This window comes from Andrographis paniculata, unplaced genomic scaffold, assembly GCF_009805555.1.
Source record: "Andrographis paniculata isolate CXL003 unplaced genomic scaffold, ASM980555v1 Contig57END, whole genome shotgun sequence".
NCBI lineage: Eukaryota > Viridiplantae > Streptophyta > Magnoliopsida > Lamiales > Acanthaceae > Andrographis > Andrographis paniculata.
The window spans coordinates 1,564,989-1,592,778 of record NW_026137592.1 but is presented as its reverse complement, the minus strand read 5'-3'; the positions used below and the strand labels follow the sequence as shown (position 1 = coordinate 1,592,778).

Below are 27,790 nucleotides of genomic sequence, written 5' to 3'. Positions count from 1 at the left end.
TCTCCCACGTCCAATTTCATATGTTTTTTTTGGGTTGAGCTACCATATAGGGTTCTAGTTTATTCATTTTGGAAGGTGTTTTTTTTTTAAAAAAAAAAAATATTTGGAGGAAAACTTTGCACGAAGTGTGAACTTTGAAATCTAATATTTTGTATGACATTTTGATGGTACTTTAGTTCGGGCTTTACATTAAAATTCTATCCCCGGCAACTCTTTGGTTTTTTTATAGACGTTTGGAATTGATTCATTTGTTTTTGTGCAGATCACCTTTGATCCTAGAAAATAGCTCTCTAGGCATCTCATTCTTTTTTTAAAATTCAGCCGGTCATCCCAAGATCATATTCAACCCCCAGGACGTATACAGTTGGGTTTAAAGCATCTCGAATTTCTTGACAAAGATTTAACCGTATCGACCTTGAAGTCATCTTAACACCATAAGACTCGCTCAAAATCTCGATTATTGGCTATGAAGTCGAGATTGACCTATGAAGTTTCATCATCATCGAGAGTCCTAACCATAGGTTCATCTTCCGGAGTTGGAGTTGTTTGGTCCTTCGGAGACGGTCGTTGTTCGGAGGCAATCTTGTCGTCCGGAATTAACTGCGTTGGACTCCATTCCTGATGTGTCAGAGCTGGTGCCGCAAATTAATTTTATCTTGTCGTCTCCTCTGTCTTGGCGTTCGAGTGAGAGGCTTGATCTTTATATATATATATATATATATATATAAAACGTGGGAACCCGTAGCGGCTAACCGAAAGTGTGCATTAGGTAAACCCCCGGTCAAACCTAATACCCTGCAATCTAGACCCGACAAGACAAGTCACACTAGGCGAACCATGTGTGGCAGGTGGACCTAGAGGCGTCGGGGTTTGAAACCATGACCTTACGGTCACAAGTTCACTCTCCACACCACTAGGTCATCCGTTACAGGACAATGCTTGATCTTCTTCATCCTACAGTTGTTGGTCTAGCTCCAGTCCTCGAGGGACTGTTCAGAGCGGCATGTAGGATGTCGCGTAATAATTACTTAATCCACAAAATTTATGTGTCATACTTTAGCGAGAAGGGAATAGGGGAGCTCTTTATTGTCAAGTCTCAAGTCCATCAATATTGGAATATGCGATGATTGTATCTTTGGGAAGTAACGAAAAATGGCGTTCTCAAAGGGTATGAGAGACCTGGAATGAAATTGGTTTATACGGACCTGCAGGAATCAGCTTTTGTATCGACCCTTGGAGGCTCACATTACTACACCGCGGTCATTGGCGACGTTATAAGAGAGGTATGAGTATATTTGCTTAAGTGTAAATATGATGCTTTTGATAACCTTTAGGAGGTGGAAAGCGCGTGCAGTGGGAGTAGTGAGCCGATTTATGTGCAATTCTGAAAGACAGTTTAATGTAGTGACCTTAGATGAAGTGAGTTTGTGTTCAACCTCAAGTGACCTCGATGAGTGAAGAAGGAGGCTTGGCGCTATCGTTGCCGATGAAGTAAAATGTTGAAATGGAAGATGCAATTAGTCTTCAAGTGGAAGATTGTTTGGATATGAAACTTGTATCCTAAAATCTAGTGATATGATTTTCATATGATTTATTTATTACATCATAGATTTAGATATATGATTTGGATATTATTCACATATGGATCTGCGTATTTTATAGTAAAATTTCTTGACTTGACAGCGCCCCTAAGTGTGTTTGTCTTTTTTTTTTTTTTTTTTTTAATTTCTTGAAATTTCTGTAACAATATTTAATAATATTATTCTTTTATAGTAAAATTAATTACTTTCTTATTTTTAATAACTATAATATATATAAAACTTGCATCTAATCTAATGTATTATTACAATAATATCATCCTTATATAATTATATTACAAATATATTCATAGCTCAATTAGAGGGAATATTACACTTTCACCTTTTTAATTAAAAAAAAAAAAAAAATTGAAAATATACAGAGCGACAATACGATACGGCAGTAGACTATAGACTGAGTAGATTGTAGAGATTTTTCCAACCACTTGCAATACACCAAACACCAATTTTATTAATTAATAAAGCAGACTTCAGTTTCTTGAAAAAATAAAATAAAAATAAAATAAAAATAAAATAAAATAAATTAAAATAATAAAATTCAATGGCGAAGCAGACAAGACAATGATATTAACGTGTAAAGACGACGACTCGATAGGAATGGTCAAACCTTAAAATGATTGCGTTATTTAAGCATCGTCTTTCTCTGCCGTGACCACCATTCACACGGCGGATCCGAATCGCCGTCCGGCGGAGAGGCCAATCGGAGTGGAGCAGGGTTCGAAGTCGAATTCGTTAGTGGGGGATGAAGTCAAGTGGTTCCTGTGGTTTTGATTGAGTTCGTTGAATTTGGTGGTTTTCCTAAAAATAAATAAATAATTAAATTGAATTCGATCCAATCCCAATCTTGCACCATAGTTGGTGCTCCAGTGTCACGCGGTTTTGCTGCCATCCCTCGCTGAATAAACTCCTACTGTTTTCCTCCCAACCTCTATTTAAAGGAACAGGTAGGTTTGATGATTTGAGATTTTGATTTTATTTTTTGGTTTTTTGGTTTTTGTTGCGTCGTTTTGGTTGGATTGAGCGGTGGATTATTCTGGCATGGTTGGGGACTTATTTTGCTTGTTATATTAGGGTTCGATCGGTTAGGTTCGGAACTGGGTAAACAATGGGAGGAGCTTGTTCGAAGAAAGCATCTAAGGAGAAGAAGAAATCAGCCGAGGTCGGGCCTGAAAAGGCTTCGGGCTTTTCGGGGAAGCTGAAATCCATGTCGAGTTTCGGGAAGCAAAAGCAGAAGAACGACGATTCCTATACGTATTCCGATGAAGTCGATGTGTTCGAGAAAGCGCCGCCGCAGAAGTTGTTCGATTCAGGCGAGCTGCATCTTTCGATTTCGCGTGAATTGAAGCCATCGACGCCGGCCAGAGCACCTGCACAGAAGGTAATTCGAGTTTACAGTTGTTTATTCACTGCGCTTAATTTACGGTATCGATGATAGAGAATTTAGTCATTTCAATCCTGGGTGATCTTGTTGGTTCGATGGATTATAAATTGTGGTTGTGAGTTTCGAAGAGATTCAAGAACAGTTTGAAGACTGCATTTACTTTAGCTGAGGCAATGATTCCTATTCTTCAAGATTGAATTAGTGTTGTATCAGAGCCATCAATGAGGAAAACCAACATGTTCCTTGATGGTTTAAACCCTACTCGAATTGGTACTTTTGCTTGAATTCTACTTCCAATGGATGTAATCTTGCTAAATGATTAGAATGTGAATACAATAGTGGTGGAGGGAAATCCCTTCAACTCAAATATGGCTGTGTTTTTACTAACCTCAGATTCCATGCCTGCTAATCTGTTTGTTGATATCACTAAGAGAAAGCTATCAGGCAGGTCCTATGTACAATGTGTGTAGCCTCTGTGAACTGAAATTTTAGAGATCGAATGAACTGAGGGACTTTTGCAGAGTTTGCTTTTAGATTGCAAATTTTCGAAACAATGGTGATACTCTACGAGAATTTGATGATTTTTCGTGTATAGAACTGCCAGCTGTATTGGTTACTTTTTATTATACATCGACAATAATGCTAGCAGTATCTTATGATAGGTTCCTCATAAGGCATCCTTTCTCGGAAAGGCTGGTTCAGTCGGCCTAGAGAAAGCCGTGGAAGTCCTTGACACATTAGGCAGCAGCATGACGAACTTGAATTCTGGTGGATTTACAACCGGCGTAACTTCCAGAGGGAATAAAGTATCTATATTAGCATTTGAAGTTGCCAACACTATAGCCAAAGGCGCAACCTTATTGCAGTCTCTGTCGGAAGAGAATGTTAAATGTTTGAAGAAGGAGATTTTGAAATCAGAAGGTGTTCGGAAGCTGGTTTCGACAGATATGGATGAGCTACTGAGTATTGCCTCTGCCGACAAAAGGTATGATCCTTATTTTTTTGTCTATATTCGTCCAGATTTATTCCTAGTTATTCCCTGTGTTGATGCTTTGAGTGGTTTCAGTTAGTTGATTAGATCTGTCGATTCGTATGCAGGGAAGAGTTTGATGTCTTCTCGAATGAGGTTATCAGATTTGGAAATATGTGTAAGGACCCACAGTGGCACAACCTCGATAGATTCTTTATGAAGTAAGTCAACCTTTTCTTTGTGATATGAATAAGCATATGCACTTCTGCGATGTGGATTTATATTAATTGAACATGCTGTGGTTATTAGATTGGATTCAGATTACGATGTTAATAAACAACCTAGAGAAGAGGCTGAAATGACTATGCAAGAACTGACTACACTAGCTCAGCACACCTCGGTAAGTTATCTATCTTCTTATTGGATGCTTACTTTGGAATGTATTGATCAACCATTTTTTCGTATTTTTACTGGAATTAGATTTGTGTTTTTATTACCTTTTTTGTGTTGAAATGTCATTTTTCTCATAAATATATTTCTACACGTGTTCTGGAAAAGTACCCGTCATAGATTATGTTCCATTGATGTTTGCTATGTCAAGTTATTTATGTAAGCATCCAGAGTGTGATTTGAAATCATTAATTATTTTCTTATTTTGTTTTATATGTTGTACGATGTAGATTATAATCTCTCAAAAACTGAAGATGAAAGCTTAAAATGATTGATTGAAGTAATCCATTATAATCATGATATGTGTTGTTGTAAATTCTTTTGAAGCAAGTCGATTCGAACCAGCCTAGTGTAATTAATTGTGATGACACCAACACTATCTTATTGAATTTCTGAAAAGTCGAAGCTCTTCTGTTGACTATGAAAGAACGATTCTGCTATTTCTGCAGGAGTTATATCATGAATTGCATGCGTTGGACAGATTTGAGCAAGATTATCAGCGGAAACTAGAAGAAGTAGATTCTTTAAACCTTCCTCGCAAAGGTTTGTGATGTTTCTATATTAAAAGACTCTTTTTCTCCAGCAGATATGATTTGTGATGTTTCTATATTAGAAGACTCTTTTTCTCCGACAGATATGATCATGATCGCCAGGATTTCATACTTAATATCACTTTACATTTCCTATGATTTTGTCGGTTTGCGCCTGTTTCCTTCCAGCATTGTTTTTCACAAATTGGCATATAATTTTCATTTTTGTAGGGGAGAGTCTCGCAATGTTCCATACGGAGTTAAAGCATCAACGAAAACTTGTAAGGAGTTTGAAAAAGAAATCCCTTTGGTCAAAGAGTTTGGAGCAGGTACGATTGTAAACAAATTTCCATTCAAGTTAATACATAACACGTAAAAAAAAAAAAAAACTTCATTGACAATATTCTAGGTAATTCAATAATAAATTAGCTACGACAGGCTGTTCCATTTACTGGTTCTAGACATGTCATAACGTTGTACTGTTTTTTATTTCTAGGTCTTGGAGAAGCTTGTAGACATTGTTACTTTCATCCATCAAGAAATTTCAGAAGTATTTGGAGATAATGGTACTTGTACATGCTCCATAAGATTTTCTCCTCGTGTTCTTTCTTTGTTCATTGTTCTGTCGATATTGAGAGAAATGGAATGTAATTCAAATCTATTCATTATAACATTAGCTATGAATTTCTGTAGATTAAATAAATGTCGTTTTATCTTTCAGGTGGAAAGAGTGCATCGGATAAACCGCAAAGATTAGGTGCTGCTGGTCTTGCTCTACACTATGCTAACATAATTACCCAAATTGACAACATTGTAAGTTAATTAACAACTCATTTTACTATAGTGTCATAGGCATCGATCGATGTACTTTTACTTATAGAACTTACCTGCAATGAAGGCATCCCGCCCCACCGTTCTTCCTCCAAATATGAGAGATACATTGTACAATGGTTTGCCACCGAATGTCAAGGCAGCACTTCGATCCCGGATACATGCTGATTCCAAGGAAGTGGTAATATTCTTCATCTCTTCCTCATCTTTTCCTCGATTTCTTTTATGCTCTACTTGGATATTGAATTCTGGCCCGGATATTTCCTTTACCAGCTCACTGCTCCTCAAATTAAAACCGAAATGGAGAAATCTCTTCGGTGGCTTGTTCCCTTAGCTGCAGATACTGTCAAGTATGTTTTATTATTTCAATGTTCAAACTTGGTTGTGTGGCCGGACATATACTGTTTTGGCGAAACTTTTTAGAAAGATTCAATTTTTGACGAACTAACGCAATCCTTTTCCTGACTGGAAATCAAAACCAGGGCGCATCAAGGGTTCGGTTGGGTTGGCGAGTGGGCGAACACAGGGTAAGCAAGAATTCATTACTTTCCAAGTCCCGTTTAGTCGTGAAGAAACTCGATAGAATCCTTACTTCATTGAGCTCATAATCTTTTAGTCAGAGGACTTTTGGAGTAATAATTCGATACATCCCTAACCACTTTCTTTCCAACAGTCACGAATTCGGGAAGAAGACGAGCACTCCGAACGTGGTCCGGCTGCAAACCCTGTACCACGCCGACAAGCAAAAGGTTGAGTCATGCATCCTCGACCTCATAACTCTGCTTCATCGTCTCATCAGTCTCGTTCGATACCGAGACAACGGCGGGTTCCGGGGACGCTCTCCGCCCGTCAAAGCAACCACCACGCTTCCCCCGGCGAGTAACGGAGGAGTCGAGCTCACGACGGAGGACCGAACCCTGCTGGACGACGTAATGAAGAGGAGGAAGTTCGTCTCGGGGCTAAGCAAAAGCCAGGAATTCGACATGGCGAGGATCAAGAAGAGCAAGGTGTGGACGTTGAGTCGAAGCACCGGGAACTCCCCAAGAAGGGAGACGATGAGACGGCAAAGCGCTGCCGATGTTTTGGATGTATTGGACGGGTTGGATTCGTCGTTCTCAAATGCCGTTGCCGCCGCCGGCCGAGGAACGGCCGCCGGCGATGATGGATTGGTTCATTCTTTTGTTTGATTGTGTGGTGTGGATGAAGGTTGGGGCGTTATGTATATAGAAGAACAGCTGTGGGTATTATGGTATGTATACTTATTCAGCTAGGCAGGCTGACATGGCATGGCATTACATATATTGGAAAATTTTGGGAGTTTTGAGACTAGTTTGTGTTTTTTTTTTATTATTATTATTATTATTATTATTATGACTGCAGCCGATGCCGAGAGTGAAACTTAGGTCAAACTTAATACCTTGTAAATTAGTTTCGAATGACAAAATTATGAGGAAAAAAAATTGAGATATAAATAAGTGTCGAGTAAAATTAATTTTTAGTATAATATAAAAATGAGATTTGATATTTATGAGGAAAAAAAATTGATAAATAGTTACATTTTTGGGAAGAATCCCACAAATTGGTGTGTTTGGGTGTTTTTGTCTGAGGATTTGAATACTAAATTTGAATAATTATATAATGTATGATAATATAAATTAGATATTTAATTTTTAGTATGATAAGAAAATAGAAAATAGATATTTAATCTTATATTTTTAAAAATTAAAATCAATAAATAACAGTAGAAATTGTGTATTTAATAAATAAACATAATTTTTTATTTTTTATTTAAGTGATGTAAAGAATAAAATATACTAATTAATTACTTTTAATTTAAAAATATTGCAAGGATATTTAAGAAAAAGAATATATTAACGGAATTGTTTTTAGTGATAACCATAAGTAGTAATACATGCTGGATTTGTATATATAATACAAAAAAACACACACCCTTAAATATTTCTTAAAATTTTCAATAAAAAATTCAAAGAGACATATAGAATATGATTATTGTAGACCATATCACCGTAAAACAAACTTTTGTTTTTCTTAGTATTTTAAATTTGTAATATACCAAATATGAAAAAAAAAAAAAAAAAGGAAAAAAAAAAGCTCAACAGCAAGGAAGTGGAAGCGGTTGGGATATTTGTAGAGAAATTTCATAAAGAGAGAAAAATCTACTCCTTGTAGACACGAGAATTTAGATTAAGTATAATTAGTAAGTAATTAAAAAGTATATTAGTAAAAATAATTATTATTTAGTAAAAATAATTATAGATTAAGATTAAAATAAGTAAATAGTTTAATTAAAATTAAAAAATTATAAAATTTAAAATGCGATTAAAGTGTATAATTATATTTTCAAAAATAGAAAGGACAAGTTATGTAGGACGGACGAAAATAAAAAATAGGGACAAATTATGTGGCACGGAAAGGAGTATTAAAAAAGGAAGTTAGAATGTGAGATTTTTGTAAGAATAATTTAGAAAGGAAAGTATTTTACTTAAACGGTGCCAAGTTGCCAACATCTCTTCACCTTCCACACTTATTTTTTCACGTATAATTTTTCTTTCAATTTTTTTTTTCTTTTTAATTTTTCATATTAATTTACTGTTGATTTTTACAACAACAAAATTAAAATTATTTATTTTTACAAATATTACACTAAAATCTCTATTTAAATAAAATTTTAAATAAATACCAAATTCAAATTAATTTTAAGTTATAACCAAATGAATTTTTATCTAAACTGTTGACTGAACGGCACAATATACGGGTCACAAATATCTGACGTGGAGATCAAGTCAAATCGTACTTACAAAAATCAATTTGGATAAGAACATAAATATATTAGTGATTTTTTTTATATATACGTATTATATTTAACAAAAATAGACATAGAGTTCTATCTAAATCAATATTATGTCACTTTAGAGGCATAAGATATACTCAAAATGCTTCAAAAACAAGCAAATACTATTCTTTGTTTTTCTTTTCTTTTTCTTTTTTTAAAAAAACTTTATCTAGTCAGCAAACCTGCTTTTATCCATATCCTATCGAACTCGACCACAACGGATAAAGCCACTTCATTGCTCCCACGACCCTCCGTCTCTATATAAGAGTCGCGTTTTTTAGATATGCTGCATGCAGAATCGCATTTTCACTTTTTCTCTCAATTTCATCTGCTTTCTCTCCTGAAGCAATCATGGCGTCCGCGTCATTCCTACTCTCGATCCACACAGTCGGCCGAAAATCCTCCGCCATTCCTCCAGCTCCCCGGATCTCAGCCGGAATCGCCACCATTTCCACGGGAAGCAGGAATGCCTCTCGGAATGCGTCGTTGTACGAGGTGCTGGGAATGAGGTCAAGCGCCACGTGCCAGGACATCAAATCCGCCTACAGGAAGCTCGCCAGAGTTTTGCATCCAGACGTCGCGGCGTACAGAAACGGAGACGACGGTAGGACGTCGTCCGACGAGTTTATGCGCGTGCACGCCGCGTATGTTACTCTCTCCGATCCGGAGAAGCGTGAGGTGTACGACGACTCGTTGTTCCGACGGCGGCGGAGCGAGGCTATTTCGCTGGATAGCTGTGTCTCCGGAATGAATGGACGGCGACGGAATTGGGAGACTGATCAGTGCTGGTAGTGAAGATTTTGAAGCTATAGACGGTATACTAAGCTTTATAGATCTGCACATAATGCTGTTAGCGTTAAAAAGTAGCGAGAAAGTACTTGTATATAGAGGTATGGATTTTGAAGAAATTGTGATGCGACATACTGCATTTGCATTATTTTCAATCAAAGTGCCTTTAGATCTTTAGTATAACCAAAACATATCCGATTTCCGAAGGATCTAGCATCCCGTGCATAAAAAACATTCGATCTTGTGTTAGTAGCTATGAAACTATTCCTTACTATAAATGTAAACGACTTTACTGAACAAATAATCCGTAGGCATATTTATAGAGACGTGATCGTACTAAAGTATACATGCTGCCAAAACTTTGTTGAATTCAAAGAACTGTCACGCAATTGCAAGTGCATAGCTGCACGCACTCTGTATGATTGCATTTGGTGTATTCCTGTAATTGGTTTCCTATTTTGTCTTGCTTGATTAGTTACAAGCTCTGATGTTGATCTTCAACTTCAATTTGTTTGCAAATTAGAATAATATTTTACAGAATCTCATTTTTCATTAATTTTGTGAGTCTATAAGCTGTGTTGTTTCTGAAGTAGTTTTATGCCCTTGAGTTGGGGAAGGTGATTCATTAATATAATCTGCATGGTCCATTATGTTAAATAAATGATCTGATTTGTTTTGTGTAAGATGAAATATCTATCTGGTTCAATGTTTGTGACTCTTCCCTTGATATTGTGTAACATGGAAAAGATAAGATGTTTGCTATACTTTTGCACGAGGCTTGCCTTGATGTTTGCGAAATAAGTGAAGTTGCTGTTCATTATTGATGAGATCCATGTTCTTATCTTAGAGAAATTGAGCTGAACATTTGGTTAACCAACTACAATTTCCTAAATATGGCTTCTTACAGTGTTCTATGTTTCTGCATTTTTCACAGAACTGAAGTGCATACTATATGACTTTACAAGACCAAACCATATCCATGTCTGCTGCAGGTAGACTGCCGAGGCAGGTGGAGCTTCAACTAATTCTATGGCCTTTTCAGGGCACTGGAGATCAGGACCCCGGAAAGTTTCAGGCATAGAAACTTTGGTCATTCTTGACGAGGAGAAGGCAGGAGCAAGACAATGCAGATGAGTAAGGAGAAGAGGTGCGTGAAACTTTTTCAATATTTTACCATCAGTTAAACCTATTTATCATTCTCGTTGTGTTGAGGATCAAGTGCATACAGAGCTTATATTTTTTATAGAATATCCCACGATCTTTTCCATATATCTTGATTAAATATCTTCGAAACAAACCTAGATGAATAAATTAACTGTGTTCTATGGAGAGAGATACATTTCAACCTCTTTAAACGATGGTCGTATTGTAAAAATCATTCATCTATTTCGCATAACTATGTTGATATAAACTTTGATTCTAACTGTGGATCTGTCCATGCATCTTTTACATTATCCTCAATGTGATTGTCTCTAATTTTGTTCCTTCATGATTACTTTATACTGATTAATTTAAGTGATATATATATATATATACAATGCGTTTCTTGCAGACTCAAGAATGTTAGGTGCCATGGATGATGACAGGAGGACTAAAAATCACTTGTCCTGATTGAAAAATACACAGGCCATTCGAATCCTTATCGTCGCCACCGCCTCGGGTCCCTTATTGCATCAGCTAAGTTAATTATCCTACTGAAATATCAAGAATGCTATAATTATACGCTTGTTCTTTTTAGCTGATATGATGATATCCTGTTGCAAAATTGTTGGCTGTCCACAAATTTCTTCAATGCTGTAGACACCATGAAACTAGTTCCAGTGTGGAAAATCCTTAAAAGCTTCGATGTTTATTTCTTTTGATTCTGACTTAACCATAATTGCAGGGCCCTCTTTAATCATCGCCCTGTTTGGAAACTCCAATGAAAATTAAGGTCAGTTTTGTGAGTCGATTGAATTCTAATTTTGTTTTTAATAATTCTTTTTACATGCAATGATACCGTGTTTGTTTAGCATTTTTTATCTGGAGTCTGTTTTTTTAAAAAAAGAAAAATTAGATATGAGAAAGTAAATATATACTTCTCGGTCATTAAAATTAGTTATAAAGAAAATTATATATTTTATTAAAAATAAATAAATGGCTGAATTATTTTTAAAATTTTAGGGCTTGTTTTAATTAATAATTAAAGAAAATAGAAATAAAATATAATAAAAATTATAAAGAAAATAATGGTTAAATTTTTTTTATTATTATTTTTAACTTTGTTAAAAGAAAATAAAAGTACATTTTGTGAACAGCCCGAAAATATACACTGTTATATATATTATGGGTCCGATTGTTTAGTGGAGTGAAATTTTAAATACGGGGTATTTTACTCTCAAAGATTTAATTATAATACCTAAATTATTTCTATGGATTAAATAATCATAAAATTAATTAATACTATGTTTGTTTTGTTTAATTAAATATAGGATAACATAAACTCTATTATAAATATTATTGGGATAAATTAATCATACTCATCTAAAATAAGATCAATTATCCTTAATTTGCTTATTAGTGTGGCGGATTTTAATCAATATGAGTTTTAATTCATTATAGTAAAGATGTGATTACATTGCATAAAATAATGTTATACACTCTAATCCTTCGTAAAGTAAACACACCCATATAGTATTATTGTAATGGATTATAGTATAATCAAATGCTAAAATATTTAATGTTTATTTTAATTGATTATTATATAAAACTATTGATTTTTTAAAAATAATCTTAATTATATTATTAAATTAGCTATTTATGAAAAAATAAAATATTTTTTTTTAACATTAATCTTATCTTTATCTTAATTAATATTTGTATTAAAATTTATAATTATTCTATAATTAAAAAAAAAAATGTAATGATTATATAATATATTGAAATTATATTTATGATTATAATTTTATTCGTACAAAGTAAACACATAATCTTAGTAAAATGGATTAATTATTTTTAATTAGGCCACACATCCTATCTATATTGTGTCAATGTGTTTTTCTTTTTTGGTAATATTAATAGGAAAAAAGGACGAGAAGGTAAGGGTGTATGATTTTTTTGATTGGGCGAAGATAATGAGTATTCTGGAGACGGTCAAGTTGTAATGAATTTTCAGAAGATATTTAGGAGAACAATAAAAATAAAAATAAAAATTCTAATATCTCTGAGGTCTACTGGTTCCCTTTACACAACAGCTGCACTCACTACCTTTCCAGCTTTCAATAATTCTTACATCATAATTTGCTAGTAAAATCAAATCTTTTTCAAAAAGAAGATAAGAGTACATAATCTCTTTTTATTTAATTTTTAAAAAAAGGAGTTGAAAAAATATTGATTAAAGCATTTGTTGATGTATTCTTAGGGATAAATTCAATCAAAATAAGATAGAAAATATCAACAAATACAGAGAAATGCTCGTCTATAAAAGTCGTGTTTCATGGGACCCCAAAAGCGTAAATTTGAAGGAACCTGAATTTCTGAGAACCGATGCTACACAAAGGGTACGTATGTATGACCCATTATTTCTGTCATTATTTATGTTTCTTGGTTATTAGAATAAGCTTTGACCTGGAGAAAATTCATTTGTTTGACATTTAAACAGTCAAATGGGTGTCCTAATTTACAAGAAGTTTAATAGCGTTTATCCGTTCCAGAGTGGTTAATTTAGCAGATTAAAAAATGTAATGAAAATGTAGTGCCACTAATTAATATCGTCGACAAAATTCTTAAATCAAAGAATAGAAACGAATGGATTGAATCAGTTTAGGTCCTACTTATGTCTATTATTTATTTTTAATCATTTGATGCATCCATATTCGTTTTGTTAATAAAAACCTGAATTATTTCGAAAAATACAATATGAAAATTATGATTTTTTTAAAAAATTTATTTCACACCCTAAATTTGAAGTCGCGTTTCTGTGAGGCGGAGGGAGACCGGTCCGCGTTGAAAGACATAAATTGCTATTAACTAATACTCCCTCCGTTCTAGATACCGTGTTTGTTACATTGTACATACGGAAGAGGAATATAATTAGTAGATAATTAATAATATATTAGTGAAAATAATTATTATATAATATAAATAATTATAAATTAAGATTAAAATAATTAATTAGTTTAATTAAAATTAAAAAAAATATTAAAAAATTTAAAATTAAATTAAAGTGTGTAATTATTTAAAACAAAAGTGACATAGTACGCGGGACGGAGAGAGTAGGTTTTTTTATTTATTAGTTTATTAAATAATATTTAAATGAGTTTCTGTTATTTAATCCACGTGGCGCGTGATTATTAAGTACACGTTGTAGTCAGAGCCATGCCGTTCGTGGGCCCCACAGGAACAGAATATGCAAGCTTTACAGCACCCTGCTTACTCGCCTTCTATCTATTTATGTGAATCTCCCATCCTCCTTGTATATATATATATATATACACATATACACACATAGACGTGTGTATCTACCATCCTCCTTCCTCCTGCATTCACCACCGCCTTCCGCTTACGTCTGAAGGAAGGCTTTAGTTCTCCTGTTGCTGCCTTGTGCTTCCATCTCTATACAGGCGTAATGGTGAATCTATGCAGTATTCTCTTCCTAATTCTCGGCAATTCGTTTATTGCAGGTGAATTTTGTAGAGTTATGTTTTTAAATTGCTTTCTGTTCTCTCTGATTATTTGAGTTTGTTGATTTCTTAGTTGTGAATGGTTTATTAATTGTGCTGTTTGTTTTGTTTCTCTGTGGAATTGGATTGAGTTGGTTTTGGTTGAATTAGGTAATAATTGCTTCTCGTTTGTCGATTATGCTGTTCGTTTTGTGTTCACTGTGGTCCTGTTGTTCGGGCGAATTCGTTCCTTAGTGAGGTGTGGAATTAAGGTTCTGAACGGCTCTTTTATGTTGATTCTGTGCAGGAGTTTATTCGTCGGCGACATTTACGGTTGTCAACAAGTGCGAGTTCACAGTTTGGCCTGGCATTTCGTCCAACGCTGGAATCGCACCGCTTCCGACGACTGGATTTTCTCTACAGAGTGGGGAAACTAAAATCATCAATGCGCCGTCGTCTTGGGGAGGACGTTTTTGGGGGAGGACTCACTGCAGCGAGGATTCATCGGGGAAGTTCTCCTGCGTAACTGGCGATTGTGGCTCCGGCAAGCTAGAGTGCGCCGGAGGCGGTGCTGCGCCGCCGGCAACGCTCGCAGAGTTCACTCTCAACGGTGATGCTGGTAAGGACTTCTACGACGTCAGCCTCGTCGACGGTTACAATCTGCCGATGCTGATTGTTCCCAAGGGCGGCTCCGGCGTCAATTGTACGAACACCGGATGCATAACCGACTTATTGAACAGCGGCTGTCCTTCGGATCTGCGCGTGACGAGCAACACCGGCCAAGGCATCGCGTGTAGGAGCGCGTGCGACGCGCTGCAGAAGGACCAGTACTGCTGTCGCGGAGCGTATGGCACACCGGACGCCTGCAAACCGACGCAGTACTCGCAGGCGTTCAAGAGCGCGTGTCCACACGCGTATAGCTACGCGTACGACGACAGCACCAGCACCTTCACTTGCACTGGGGCCGACTACACCATAACGTTCTGCCCCTCGCCCAACACGAGGTAACTTTACTTTACGCAAAATTCCGTCACGTCGGGTGAATAAATTCACGCCATTTCTGTCAAAATCGAACGTTAACTGATGGATCTCTGACACAAAATGATTAACCTCTTTCAAACCACCATTTTTAAGTTTTAAGTTCTTAAATTTGTATTTGGTGCAGTCAGAAATCATCATCTGGCGGAGGAGCTTCAGAATCGGACGGCAATGGCGGCAGCTCACCTCTTCCTTTAGACGGCAACATGGTATACGAAGGCGCGTTGGAGGCAAGCGCCGCATCATCCACGTGCGGGCACGTGGTGGGCGTTCTTGCCGTCGGCGTTGCGGCCTCAGTATGGCGGTTGTGTCATTTGCTTTGACAATTTTGGAAAGGTAGAGACGGTGGGCCCCCACGTATCTTGTCGGGCTCTAAGTGGGCTTCGTCACGTGTGGGCCACTTTCGGGCCCACGTGGCAGAAGCCCATATGCAGGAAAGGGTAAGGGATATTACGACGAAAATTAAAGTAGTGGTTTGGTCCTTGAAAAGATTAGAAATGTGATTGGGGAATACTATTATCATATTGGCAAGAGGTTTAATTGATTAAAATTGGGGGAGATGGAGACTCATTAGGTAGGTAGGGTTAGGAATATAATAATAATAATAATAATAATAATTTGAAATTATAATTGTTGTTGGTGTCAAGGGATTATTTTACATTTATGCCCTTCTGTTACATGTGCATGTTCTGTTGGATTGTGAGTGTCATTAAAAGGGACAGGGTGAAATGATGGGATAATCATTGATTGTAGATAATATAAAGTAACACAATAATTAATTATTAATGCTAATAAAAGATGTGTATTTATTAATGATGATTTGGTATACAGTCACTCAAAATAAATGCGCTATAGGTGTGTGGATGGTATATCATGGAACGTATCGACAGTCAATTCTTGAAAATGAAATACATTATATATACATATGTGTTTTTGTTTTTCACCATCAACCTTAATTGTATATTTATTGTCCTTTTGCATTCGTCGAATGACAATACTGATTCACTAGGCGGGCCAGATAACTTATTTAATAGGAATTTTTTAAAAAAAAGTTAAAACAAATACCTCATAAAAATAGACTGATAATGCCACGAACTTTGAACTATGTGTATGATTAATGTGGGATTGCAACATTTAGAGTGTGTTCTTTTGCTAGATTTTACTATTTATCAATTTATTTTTTTAAGAACATCAAATTAAATATTTATTTTTTATTTTTTATATTATATTAACAATAAATTTTATATTCAGAATATTACATGAATAATTATTTATATCGCATCATACAATTATTTCAATTCAAAATTTTTACTATTCAAATCCAACTTAAAATCCAGATCGCCAAACAAACACACCCTTAGTATGTCTTCGAGTTATACTATAATAACAAGAATACAAAAATAGTTTTGCAGCGGCTATCCGCTATTGTGCTGAATAATAACATTTGATTTCATAAAAAACTGTATTTATACATCACATTTATAAAATATGAATTGTCAGTTCATACGCTATTAGTAATCCAAATTTTATGTGGCCCTAACCATTTCCATCGAAGTTTCTATCTATATATATATACACACTAGTAGATGATTACACAATAATTAACACAAAGAGGTGAATTTATGAGCATTTACTTATGTGGGGATTAGCCTCTATTTTGATAGTCTTGAGTCTTCTAGCACAACACGACATGAGCCTAGAAATGGGCTTATTTGGATAAAGCCCACTCCAGAGACAGAACCTAACAGACCAATGGATTTTGGGCCCAAATAATTCATTATGGGTTACTCTTAAGTCTTAACCATTATCGAAGACTTTAAAATTACTTACTGTACTTGTTAAGACCTGCAAGTAGTTGCTGAATATATTAATATTAATTTAACAATGTTATTGAGTAAATGGTGTCTGATTCAGACATGAATATTTTAGTATCACTTTTGTAATAACGTAATTAGTCCAAACTTAATTGAGATATATATATGGATAGGATTAATTAGTGGACTCCTAATTGCTATCAACTCACCAATTGATATTTTATTTTCTTAAAGCTACCTCTTAATTATATATATATATAACCTCGTCTTAGTTTTCTTTTCCTTCTCCTATCAAATCCATAGGTATGAATCAAGTGTTCAGTAAGCCAGCATGATGCTGATTCAGTCAAGTCAATGTAGTGCTAATTGGACTATATATATATATATATATTTTATAGGGGTGACTAATATATACATTTATAAATATATATCCATATTTATAATACAATATATATATTAATATATGTTATTTTATTGCATATCATATGTATAAACATATGCTAGTCACGTATATGACATATGTTGATCCGGACAAATCAACACCATGGTGACTTGGCTGGGCTAGTACAGATTTGCAACCCAAGTCCATGCACACACAATTTTATATATATATATATATATATATGTATATGTATTCTTAATGTGTCCTTAAATTGTAATAAGACAAGAAAACTTAGCTAAGAAGAAAGTGTGTGTCTGCATGTGTATAGTGCAATGCTACAATACTTTGTAAAAAAGTTGCCAATTCTTCAGTTTGCTTACGTCCACACACACACCCGCATGTGTGTGTGTGTTCGATGTTCACATAAAAGATACACATTGATCAGTGTTATAGTTTTATTTGATCTCATATTTTATTATTTTAAAATGTTATTATTTTATTTGTATGATAACTACAAGATAGTATGTTAGAAGATTATATATATATATGTGTGTGTAGAACAATCAATATTAGAATGTAGATTGAATTATTTATTTATTTATTTTTATAGTGTAATTGAAAAGCAGACATTTAAAGTACTGTATGAAGTCGATCAGGTCAGTCAACCAAAAGATATATTGTGAGTGGAAGATGATTGTATAATTAATTTAATTTTTATTGAGAAAGAGAAATATATTGTCGTAATAAAAGATGAAAAAGCGAAGAAGAAGAAGAAGAAGATAACGAAAAATTAAAAGTAAAAGTAAATGTAATGGGAAAAGATAGAGATATTGACATACAGATAGATAATTAATTAAATAAATTAAATAGATAAATAGACAGAATTATTATTATCCTAAGGCTACTTTACACAACAGATAACAACATGTATTATCTCATCTCATCTCTTATATATCCCACCTTTCTTAATTTCACACACATTCATATCATTAAAAATTAATATAAATACGGGAGATATTACCTTCGACCGAGAGTTTATATATCTAGTGCGCTACTTTTGGATAACGGATACAGTTCTCACGTCATAAAATATATATATATATATATATAGTAGTGGTGTGTATTTTATGTAATATTATTAATTTAAATAAATGTAAATTTGAAATGATTATACTATTATTTAATAAATAAATAAATGATGAATATTTATTTATTTATTTGGGGGAACTAATTAAAGCATCATACCGAAAGAAAAGAATATTTATATCAAACGACAAACATTCCAAAGGTGATTAGCACAACACCACTATACACGCACATCATTATACGTGCATACATATAGATATTTTTATTTAATTGAATTTGAATATATATATATATATATACATTTGCATGGATATATGCATGCAAGCGGAGTAAGCAGAGGCAACTTTTGCGTCATTCTAACCCACCATTAATTAATAATTTAACATATAAAGAATACCAGATTTGTTGTCCATCGAGCACTTTTTATTTTGTTAAACATCAAATTAAAATAGTATTTAAATTAATATTTAATTTGAAATCAATTTCAAATTATAACAAAAACATATTTATATATCCCCTTATCCAACATATATATATATATATAGATGTATATAATATATACGATGACTATTAGAATGTTGATTTGACCAAATCAACAAATTAATATGAAATAATTATCAAATTATCACACAAACAGATACTATATTATTAAATTAGTACATTACCTTAAAACAATTAGTAAACTTTGAAATAATAAATGTTTTGGCATTATTATATTTTTAATAAACATCTTAATTATTTGCAAAATTCTCTAAACATGGATCTAGTCTAAACTATACTAACATATGCTGATATATACTACTCCCTCCATCCACAAACTAATGTCCTACTTTTCTATTTGGAACGTCAAAAAATAATTGTCCTCTTTCTAGTTTTATAATTAAAATTTACTTTTTTATTCTTACTTTATATATCTTTTTTATATCTATACACAAAATAAAGAACTATTTTGTCAATTTACAATAAAAAAAACTAATTATCTAAAAAAGACGTATAAATATCACTTAGGATATTAGAAAATTGACGGAGGATTGACGGAAGGAGTATATTATAATATCCCTATCAAAGAATCACTCAAATTCCATTCCTTCTTTCATCATACAATTACAATATTGGAAAATATATAATTCACTTTTCATTTCTAGAATTATTATTATTATTTTTTTCACTTTATTCTCTCTCTATATATATGTAGCAATCGAAGCTCAAGAAACCCCCTTCACTCTCACTACATTCAACAGCCAAGTTTATATATCCATGTCCAACTAAGTTTATTTTTCCCCAAATTTAAAACCCTAATTTTGCCCCAGCTAATTATAATTTTTTACTCCCCCAAATGCCCCCTCTTTCTTCTTCTTGTTATGTGTTTCACTTAATAATAATAATCATTCTCACATTTTTTCTCATCACCAAAGGTACGATTTTTACAATAGTCCATCAATTCATTCATGGAATTTTATTCATAAATAAAATTGAGTTACTTACGAAATTATATAATTTATTATTTTTATTCAGTTAGTTTGGGAATTACAATTACGATAGCAAACCAATGCGACTACTCCGTCTGGCCGGGAATTCTCCCCAACGCCGGAAGCTCCGGTCTGGGCACCACAGGTTTCCACCTCCCGGCCCATGATACCCGGTCCTTCCAAGCCGAACCGGGATGGTCCGGCCGGTTCTGGGGACGAACCGCCTGCTCCTTCGATTCCGGCTCCGGCCGGTGCGCCACCGGCGATTGCGGCACCAACCAGATTGAATGCAATGGCGCCGGCGCGGCTCCGCCAGCCACCCTAGCCGAGTTCACAATCGGATCCGGCGCGCCGGATTTTTACGACGTCAGCCTAGTGGACGGCTACAATTTGCCGATGGTGATTGAGCCCGGCGGCGGCGGCTCCGGCGCCTGCGGCTTGACCGGGTGCGTGGCGGATCTGAACCGGATGTGCCCGAACGAGCTGCGGGCAGGGGACGGGCAGGGGTGCAAGAGCGCGTGCGGGGCGTTCGGCCTGCCGGAGTATTGCTGCCGGGAAGAGTACGGATCGCCGGCGACTTGCCGGCCGTCGGCGTATTCGGAGATGTTCAAGAATGCTTGCCCTCGTTCTTACAGCTACGCATTTGACGACGCCACCAGTACATTTACCTGTACTGGATCCGATTATACTCTCATCTTCTGCCCTTCCCTTACAAGGTACTATTATTCATTTATTTAATCAATTAATTAATTAATTATTGACACATCCTTAATCTTCTCAAACACCATTATCTACTAATTAAAATTACAATTTATTTTTTTTTTAAGAAAAAATTAATAAGCTTAATTAGTGCTGTCATTTTCAATAACTACCGTAAGCCTATGTTAACTGAAAAATATAGGAATTAGTATTTGATAGTAATATTTTTTAACAAATATATATTTGATGAGATTTTTTCTTAAAAAGAATTACTGAATAATACTAAAAACTCCATAAATATTTATATTTAACTGTTTACTCATGTATAAACTTTTGAAAGTTTGATATTATTAAAAAAAAAAAGAAAAAAAATCTATGTAGATGAAGCAGAAAAATTGTTATTAATAGAAAAAAATATATATAGTGAAGCATTTATTCATATATTGTAAAAATGTTTTAACAAGAAAAATCAACTAACGGATTGACCCGGGGAGGGTGATTCTTGAGTGAATCCTGACCGTGAATGTAGATTGATTTCTCATGATGAACGGTTCTGATTAACCGGGAGCAGTGGTCCAAGCAGTGCTGGCAAAGGGGGAGAATCTTTTTAAGTGCATTTGCTTTGTGAGTAAATTGTAATATAGAAAGGATCTTTTTTTCTCCCCCTTTTACAAATGTGTATCCAATTTAGCTTTTTCTTGAAGATCACATCTTCGTTTTCCCTTTTTTTTTTTTTTACAATGTCATAATCGACACATTTACAACACATGATTGAGTATTCACTCCACTAATTGGGTGCTTTTATATAAAGATTTCAAGTGTAATTTATAATAATAATAAGAATAATTTTAGTAATGCTGATTTCACTGTAGTTAATTTTTTCTTTGTATTTTTCTGCAGTCAGAAATCTTCAAAAGACTTTCCGGGGACGGCCGGAATTCAGCCGCCGGCGGCGGTGGACGACTCTGATTCAGGGCCGGAAGATGACATCACGTCGTGGCTGTCAAATTTGGTGTCGGGAGGCCCATCGAGATCAAGATTAGGAGAATTGCCATTGGTATTTAAATATTTCACTTTTAATATTTGTACAGGAATAATAGTTTTCACATTACTGTTTCTTCAATTATAGAACGAATGAAGGATTGATTGAATTAGGATTTGTAAGCCACACAACAGATTTGTGATTTATTACATTGCTACATTTATGTGGAATCTTGTGTTTATTGAATATTATTGATTTTGTTTAGATGTAAAAATATCAAGATTCGAGTTTTATGAATGAGTTGGTTGATTGATTGCTTATGGTTGGATTTGATTGTGTTTTGAATTTTTGTTATTTTCTAATTTTTTTAATGAAAATTCAAAGTAATATATATAATGCTTTAGACATAAAATATCTTTTAGGTGTAGTAGTTTTTCTCTAAAAAAAAAAAAAAAAAAGGTTTAATGGAAATTGCATAGTGTAAAAGTGATGATCAAAATATGTGAACAGCAAACCTTTGGTGACGGTGTATCTATAAGTAATTTTTTCTAAAAGGAAAAATAAATAAATAAATCATATCATGCATTTATTTATTTATGTTTTATTCAAAATTTATGTAAATTATATTATATAAACAAAACACTTAAAAATACACTTGTAATTAGTAATAATAATAATAATAATAACTCCATGCAATGAAGTAGCAGGCAGCATCTGGTATCTTGGATAAACCATTTCCTCAAATTTTGAATTCCGTAATAATTTCTATGTAACAAACAAAGTAGTTGCTCTCTAAAGAGGAAATTAGTTCAAAAACTGACTTCTTACCACCACCATTACCAGCACTTGAAAGGATTGAGATTCCATTTCCTAAGCAAATTAGAAAGTAAGTGCAGGGTAGTATGGATATGCAAACAAACCTCAACCTCCAAAGCCTACAACTCATCTTTAAGATCCTCATCAACAGTAGCCTCTTCTGCTGCTTCCTTCCCGCTCTCTTCACTTTCGGGTTGTTCCTCTGCCGTGTCATCTTCCTCCTCCACTGTCGCATCAGGGCTAATCTTGAGGCTGCTTTTAACCGAGCTGTAAATCCGAGACGCAAAATCCTTGGGATCGCTCAGCATAAACCCGCTCTCCATAAGCGCTGTTTGGTACATTAGTTGGGCTGTTTGCTTCACACTCACGTCCTGTGTGGCGTCGTCAACATATTAGTGTCACAATATATATATAATACATATATATATAATGGGTCGAAAATATACCTCGGGGTCTTTGACAACTCTCTCGCGGAGCTCCTTGATGATGGGGTGTCGCGGGTTGATCTCGAGGACCCTCTTCCCGCGCATGTAAGCCTGCTTGTTGGCGTCCGATAGGGTTTGGGACTGCATGATTCTTTCCATGTTTGCGCTCCAACCGTATTTTGAGGTCACAACCACACAAGGGGTGTCGGCCAGACGGTTGCTGATCTTCACCTCGTCGACATTCTCGTTGGCGAGAGCGCCCTTCCACCATTTAGTCAGCTCCTTGAACGACTCCTTGAGTTCCTTGTCTTTAGGATCCTTTCCGAGCTTCAGCCCCTCTTTCGATACATTTTGGAACTTCTTGTCTTCGTAGTCCATCAGATATTGCATCAAGTATTCGTCTACTGGATCGGTGAAGAAAATAACCTGCAAATATAAATTCCGTTCGGTTTTTAAAATATAATTGCAACGGAAAACTTGGGGCCGTTGGAACAATGGGTGGTTTTTGAAATTACCTCGTAACCCTTCTTTGTTAGCCTCTCGAGGAATGGAGACTTCTCCAACTGTTCCTTGCTCGTGCCGGTGATATAAAAGATATCCTTTTGTCCGGATTTCATTCTCGAGATGTATTTGTCCAATGAAGTTAGTTTACCTTCGGATTTAGAGCTGCAGAAGCCGAAGCGCATCAAGATTATCCATTGTAAACTGAAAAGTGTAGCTCATGAGCAAGAAATCATATGTTGTTCTTACGTTTCAAATCGAAGAAGTTTTGCCAGACGGTTTCGGTTGGTTGCATCCTCGATGATACCAAGCTTAATTGATTTGCCGAATTCGTTCCAGAATTTGGCATATTGGCCCTTCTTCTCGTTGCTCTCGTCAGACTCTTCAACGTCTGCAGACACATCAAAGTTCCATATTATTATGTTTAATACTGAATGCATAACATGAAGGCCATAATGTATTAGAAAGACATACCTTTCTTATCTGTGTTCGATTCATCAGGGTCCTCTTCAGCAAGCTTCCGGATCATATCAAGGGCCTTGCGGATGAGTTTCTTTTTGATCGTTTTCAAGCTGTTGTGCTGTTGAAGCATTTCTCTCGAAACATTCAGGGGTAATGTGTCGGAATCAACAAGACCCTGTCATACAGCACAAATAGTTAGAGAACTGTAACTTCATAAGTTAGAATTGGAGGTGTATGTGTTTGGAAAAGGAAAGGTTACCCTCAAGAAGTTCAAATACTTGGGGAGAAGCTCATCGAATTCATCGGAGATGAAGACCCGCCTGACGTATAATTTTAAGTTGGATTTGTTTGAATTGTAGTAGCTTTCATACAAATCGTGAGGAGCCTTGGGCGGGACAAACAGCACAGCCTTGAACTCGACATCACCTTCAGCGGTAAAGTGGCTCCACGACATAGGCTTCTCATCACCAAAGTCCTGCGAGTAGAAAGTATAAACCGTGTTTGATGAAAATTGATGCAAAGCGACAATAAGACGCAGACGTTAGATTAAATAAGGTGTCCACCTTGGCCAAAGAGTGATAGAACTTAATATATTCTTCCTCTGTCACCTCCTTTGGACTCCGAAGCCATATAGCCTTCATATCGTTCAACAGTTCCCATTCATATGTTGTTTTCTTGACTGTCTTTGTCTTTGGCTTCTTTTCCTCATCCTCTTCTTTCTCATCTTCTTCCTCACTTTCTTCAGAAGATTTGTCGGCTGTCAGTGAGATCGATAAGCTGAGAGATGAGTATATGCTAGAAGGCATGCCAGCTTTTTAATTACATGTAGCAAATAATCGACAACTGTACACGCATAATAAGGGAGAGTTAGCATGAGCAGTAGACATACTTGCTTCCTCCTCATCACTAGACTCATCTTCATCGGCAGGAACCTCCTCATCAACTTCTTTGCTAGCCCAGAGGTATATGGGGAAGTTAATAAATTCAGAGTATTTTTTCACCAATTCCTGCACCAAGTTATTTGGGAATTGAAAACATGTTCAAGAACTGAGAGTAAATAGAAACAAAATTAAATTATAGAAAGGAACATAGGAAACTTAAAGTAATCAAAATCCAAGTTCATCAAAGATTCCAACTACTCCGTTGGACATTCAATTGACAACCCCCAAAAACATAGCTCATTAGCTCCGTACATCACCATATATGTGAGTTGTACATGAATTTTAAGTACCAAAGAAGTTAACCAAACAACTAATGACATAATCAACAATACAGTACAATAACTTAAGGAACATCAAGTTATGGAACAGAAGGCATCGTTGCACGTTAAATTAGAGATAGAGAAAATGCCACTAGCAGCAAGAAGTAATAAAAGGAAACGACAGATGAATGCATTCACAATTTCAGTAACAAAGCCAACCTTGAGCCAAATAGAGCAAATGCAGGGTCTCAATAGATTAATTCTTCCTAAATGTTGTAATTGGTAGCATCTCATGCACTGGCTAGGACTATTATGGTATCTCACAGAATAAAACATAGTTATACAAAGAACTGTTAAATAAGATAATGTTCCATTATTAACCAACCTTCAACTTGAATTCATCCAAGTATTCCTGAGCTTCATCTCTGAGATGTAACCTAATTTCAGTTCCCCTGCCAAGTGGCTCATTCCAGTTATCTTCTGAAATGGCAAAAGCTCCATCAGCCTTCGACTCCCATACATACCTGAGGAACAAAAGACACACAGCCATGTTAACAATAAATTAAATCAAGAAACATCCACAGAGAATAATTTTGGCAACATAATTTTGGAAACATACTGTTTATCATCATTATGTTTGCTGATTACTTCAACGTAGTCTGCCACAAGATATACCGAGTAAAATCCAACACCAAACTGCCCAATAAGGTTCAGATCACCACTTGTCTGCATTTTTTCAACAAATGCTGAAATTCACAAGAGCAAACAATCAGCTAAAATTCTCACATAAAGGGCATCCGGTCTGAAAGGTTCAATTGTAACCATCAGATTTGCTGGACATACCTGACGTGCCAGACTTAGCAATGGTTCCCAAATTCTTGATCAAATCCTCCTTTGTCATTCCAATACCTCTATCACGGATAGAAAGTATCTTCTTTTCCTTATCCAATTTGATCTGCATTTATTGAAATAAAGAAAAACAGATATTCAGCTACTAAACTTCCAAACTTCCAGAGAAATTAATGTATTCCGGGAAGAGACTTCCACACTTAATTTTAATCTGTCGAGCATTTTAAGACAGTGATAATAGCGTGCGCTGCTACAACTCTATGTTATCAACAACCAATAGTGTTCAGTTATATTATGGCATTTAGTGTTATCATAACTAAATTGAACAGAATATGTAACTCTAGAAGTGTGAGGCAAAATGCGATGGTCCTAATTTGTAAGAACAGAATAACACCAACCTCTAATGCATCTCAAAACTTCAAAAAGCTAACTCAGGTTATACAGTGTCTCCATACCTGAATTTCGAGCTTTGTATTGTCACCTTCACCCAAAACTTCTTTGTCAGTGAGTGAGAGGAACCTAATCTTGTCCAGCGCCTGTATTAATCACAATACGTAAGCATCTAGCCTCAGATCGTTACTAAATAAAACGCTAATCAATAAAAACTCACATCAGACGCATTGGAAATCAACTCCCTCAAGAAAATATCCTTATTGCTGTAAAGCGAGTTGATAATAATGTCCATCAGCCGTGACACCTCGGCCTGGAACTCGAACTTCTCCGCATTCGCACGGAGCGATTTCCTCGACATCGACTCAGCTTCTCTGAATCACAACAAAACTTAATCAACATAAATTACGGCAGACTACACATTAACCAATCCAAATCAATACAAACACATCTCAAGCACCTCTGGACGACATCAGAATCCGTAGACAGTCCGTGTGAAACGCCGGCGATCTTCTCTTCCACCTTAGGCGGATCTACAGGCGCATCGGAATTCTCCTCCGCATTTGCCTGTATTTTCCTACCTACAAAATCTCATTCCAGAAATATAACAATCAAATTCACCAGAACCTCCACCACAAAGCTCAACAACAGACGAATTCCTCAAAAAAGGTCAGATAACACCAAAAAAAATGCAAACAATCAAACCGCAATCAAATTACCTTGATCTGGAAGAAGAAACAGCAGACATAACAGAAAAAGCACGGAAGGGATCGTCCACTTCCTCATTGATGGCGATTCGGTGATATAACCCTCGCTCAGATCGGCTAAATTCGAATTACTTGAATATCGAGTGAGAGTTAGAGTGGGCGGAGGAGCTGCAGCTTATATAGTGAGATTTTGGCAGACACGAAGAAGAGCGCTTCGATTGGCTAGATCTTGCCAGCGTGGCGAATCGGACGGTCGGATGGAGTATTGGTGCCACGTGGAACAATTTAATTGGGCTTTGTTGGCTCCTGAGACGTGGAGCTGTGAAGGGTTCTGGAAAGCTCTATAGAGAAGACCACGAAGATGACTCGGGTTTTCTACGCTACGGCGGGTCTACGTAGGCCGTAAAAGTCTATGTGCTCCTTTTCGTGGAGGTTACACGTGGCGATAAATGATTGGATTTAGACTTATGACAAAACATTCGTTACGCACCACCGCCGGTTGCATTTAGAGTTTAATCGGATTGTTAGAAATTTTTTTTGTATTATTAAATTATCTATTTCAATAAATTATTAATTATTATTATTATTATTATTATATCAGATTATGTTCACAAATATTTTTCAAACATCATGATCCACTCTATTTAGGAAAATTTAAATATATAAACACTTATAGTATGATTAGTTATACAATGCAAGTACTTTAAAGATAATACAAAATTTGAATGAAAATAAATATTAAATATAATTTAATATGTAATAAATGTTATGTCTTATAAAAAGAATTTTTTAATATAAAAATATATATATATTAAATATGTTTATAATTTTTTTTATTTGAGCACTGTTAACATTTTGGGCTTTAATTTATTTTTGCAAATTTATTGGGCCATTTGAGCCCTGAATAAATTAAAGAAGAACCAACA

General features: G+C 35.3%; 5 protein-coding genes across 8 annotated transcripts; 4 read left to right on the top strand and 1 right to left on the bottom strand.

The window, feature by feature from the left end:
• Nucleotides 1-2,215: 2,215 nt before the first annotated feature.
• LOC127257171 (protein PSK SIMULATOR 2-like) lies at nucleotides 2,216-7,078 on the top strand. The gene is made up of 13 exons (XM_051283530.1): nucleotides 2,216-2,542; nucleotides 2,670-2,976; nucleotides 3,642-3,964; nucleotides 4,078-4,170; nucleotides 4,259-4,349; nucleotides 4,849-4,942; nucleotides 5,161-5,258; nucleotides 5,426-5,495; nucleotides 5,651-5,742; nucleotides 5,828-5,941; nucleotides 6,034-6,110; nucleotides 6,243-6,287; nucleotides 6,434-7,078. Exons 2-13 carry the CDS (start codon nucleotides 2,704-2,706, stop codon nucleotides 6,945-6,947), a joined length of 1,884 nt encoding a protein of 627 aa, XP_051139487.1. The 5' UTR covers nucleotides 2,216-2,542; nucleotides 2,670-2,703; the 3' UTR covers nucleotides 6,948-7,078.
• Nucleotides 7,079-8,892: 1,814 nt separating this feature from the next.
• On the top strand, nucleotides 8,893-9,904 carry LOC127257073 (chaperone protein dnaJ 11, chloroplastic-like). The gene has a single exon (XM_051283360.1). The coding sequence runs from the start codon at nucleotides 8,966-8,968 to the stop codon at nucleotides 9,404-9,406; it is 441 nt and encodes a 146-aa protein (XP_051139317.1). The 5' UTR covers nucleotides 8,893-8,965; the 3' UTR covers nucleotides 9,407-9,904.
• A 491-nt stretch (nucleotides 9,905-10,395) lies between these two features.
• On the top strand, nucleotides 10,396-15,758 carry LOC127257071 (pathogenesis-related thaumatin-like protein 3.5). Of its 4 annotated transcripts, none has more exons than XM_051283359.1 (6): nucleotides 10,396-10,550; nucleotides 10,956-11,336; nucleotides 12,849-12,942; nucleotides 13,756-14,064; nucleotides 14,351-15,047; nucleotides 15,209-15,758. In XM_051283359.1, exons 4-6 carry the CDS (start codon nucleotides 14,010-14,012, stop codon nucleotides 15,402-15,404), a joined length of 948 nt encoding a protein of 315 aa, XP_051139316.1. In that variant the 5' UTR covers nucleotides 10,396-10,550; nucleotides 10,956-11,336; nucleotides 12,849-12,942; nucleotides 13,756-14,009; the 3' UTR covers nucleotides 15,405-15,758. The 4 variants fall into 4 exon arrangements, with proteins under 4 accessions (XP_051139316.1, XP_051139315.1, XP_051139314.1 ...); XM_051283358.1 differs by having other exon boundaries at nucleotides 13,752-14,064; XM_051283357.1 differs by having other exon boundaries at nucleotides 12,804-12,942.
• Nucleotides 15,759-15,877: 119 nt separating this feature from the next.
• On the top strand, nucleotides 15,878-21,806 carry LOC127257070 (thaumatin-like protein 1). Its single transcript, XM_051283355.1, has 3 exons — nucleotides 15,878-19,778; nucleotides 19,879-20,548; nucleotides 21,432-21,806. Exons 1-3 carry the CDS (start codon nucleotides 19,700-19,702, stop codon nucleotides 21,658-21,660), a joined length of 978 nt encoding a protein of 325 aa, XP_051139312.1. The 5' UTR covers nucleotides 15,878-19,699; the 3' UTR covers nucleotides 21,661-21,806.
• Nucleotides 21,807-22,228: 422 nt separating this feature from the next.
• Nucleotides 22,229-27,025, bottom strand: LOC127257069 (endoplasmin homolog). The gene is made up of 15 exons (XM_051283354.1): nucleotides 26,877-27,025; nucleotides 26,618-26,738; nucleotides 26,378-26,531; nucleotides 26,223-26,303; nucleotides 25,762-25,873; nucleotides 25,538-25,664; nucleotides 25,304-25,442; nucleotides 24,607-24,724; nucleotides 24,281-24,474; nucleotides 23,977-24,192; nucleotides 23,730-23,892; nucleotides 23,505-23,646; nucleotides 23,270-23,420; nucleotides 22,776-23,180; nucleotides 22,229-22,700 (listed from the first exon to the last, which is right to left on the bottom strand). The coding sequence occupies exons 1-15, from the start codon at nucleotides 26,941-26,943 to the stop codon at nucleotides 22,449-22,451; spliced, it is 2,442 nt and encodes an 813-aa protein (XP_051139311.1). The 5' UTR covers nucleotides 26,944-27,025; the 3' UTR covers nucleotides 22,229-22,448.
• Nucleotides 27,026-27,790: the final 765 nt, after the last annotated feature.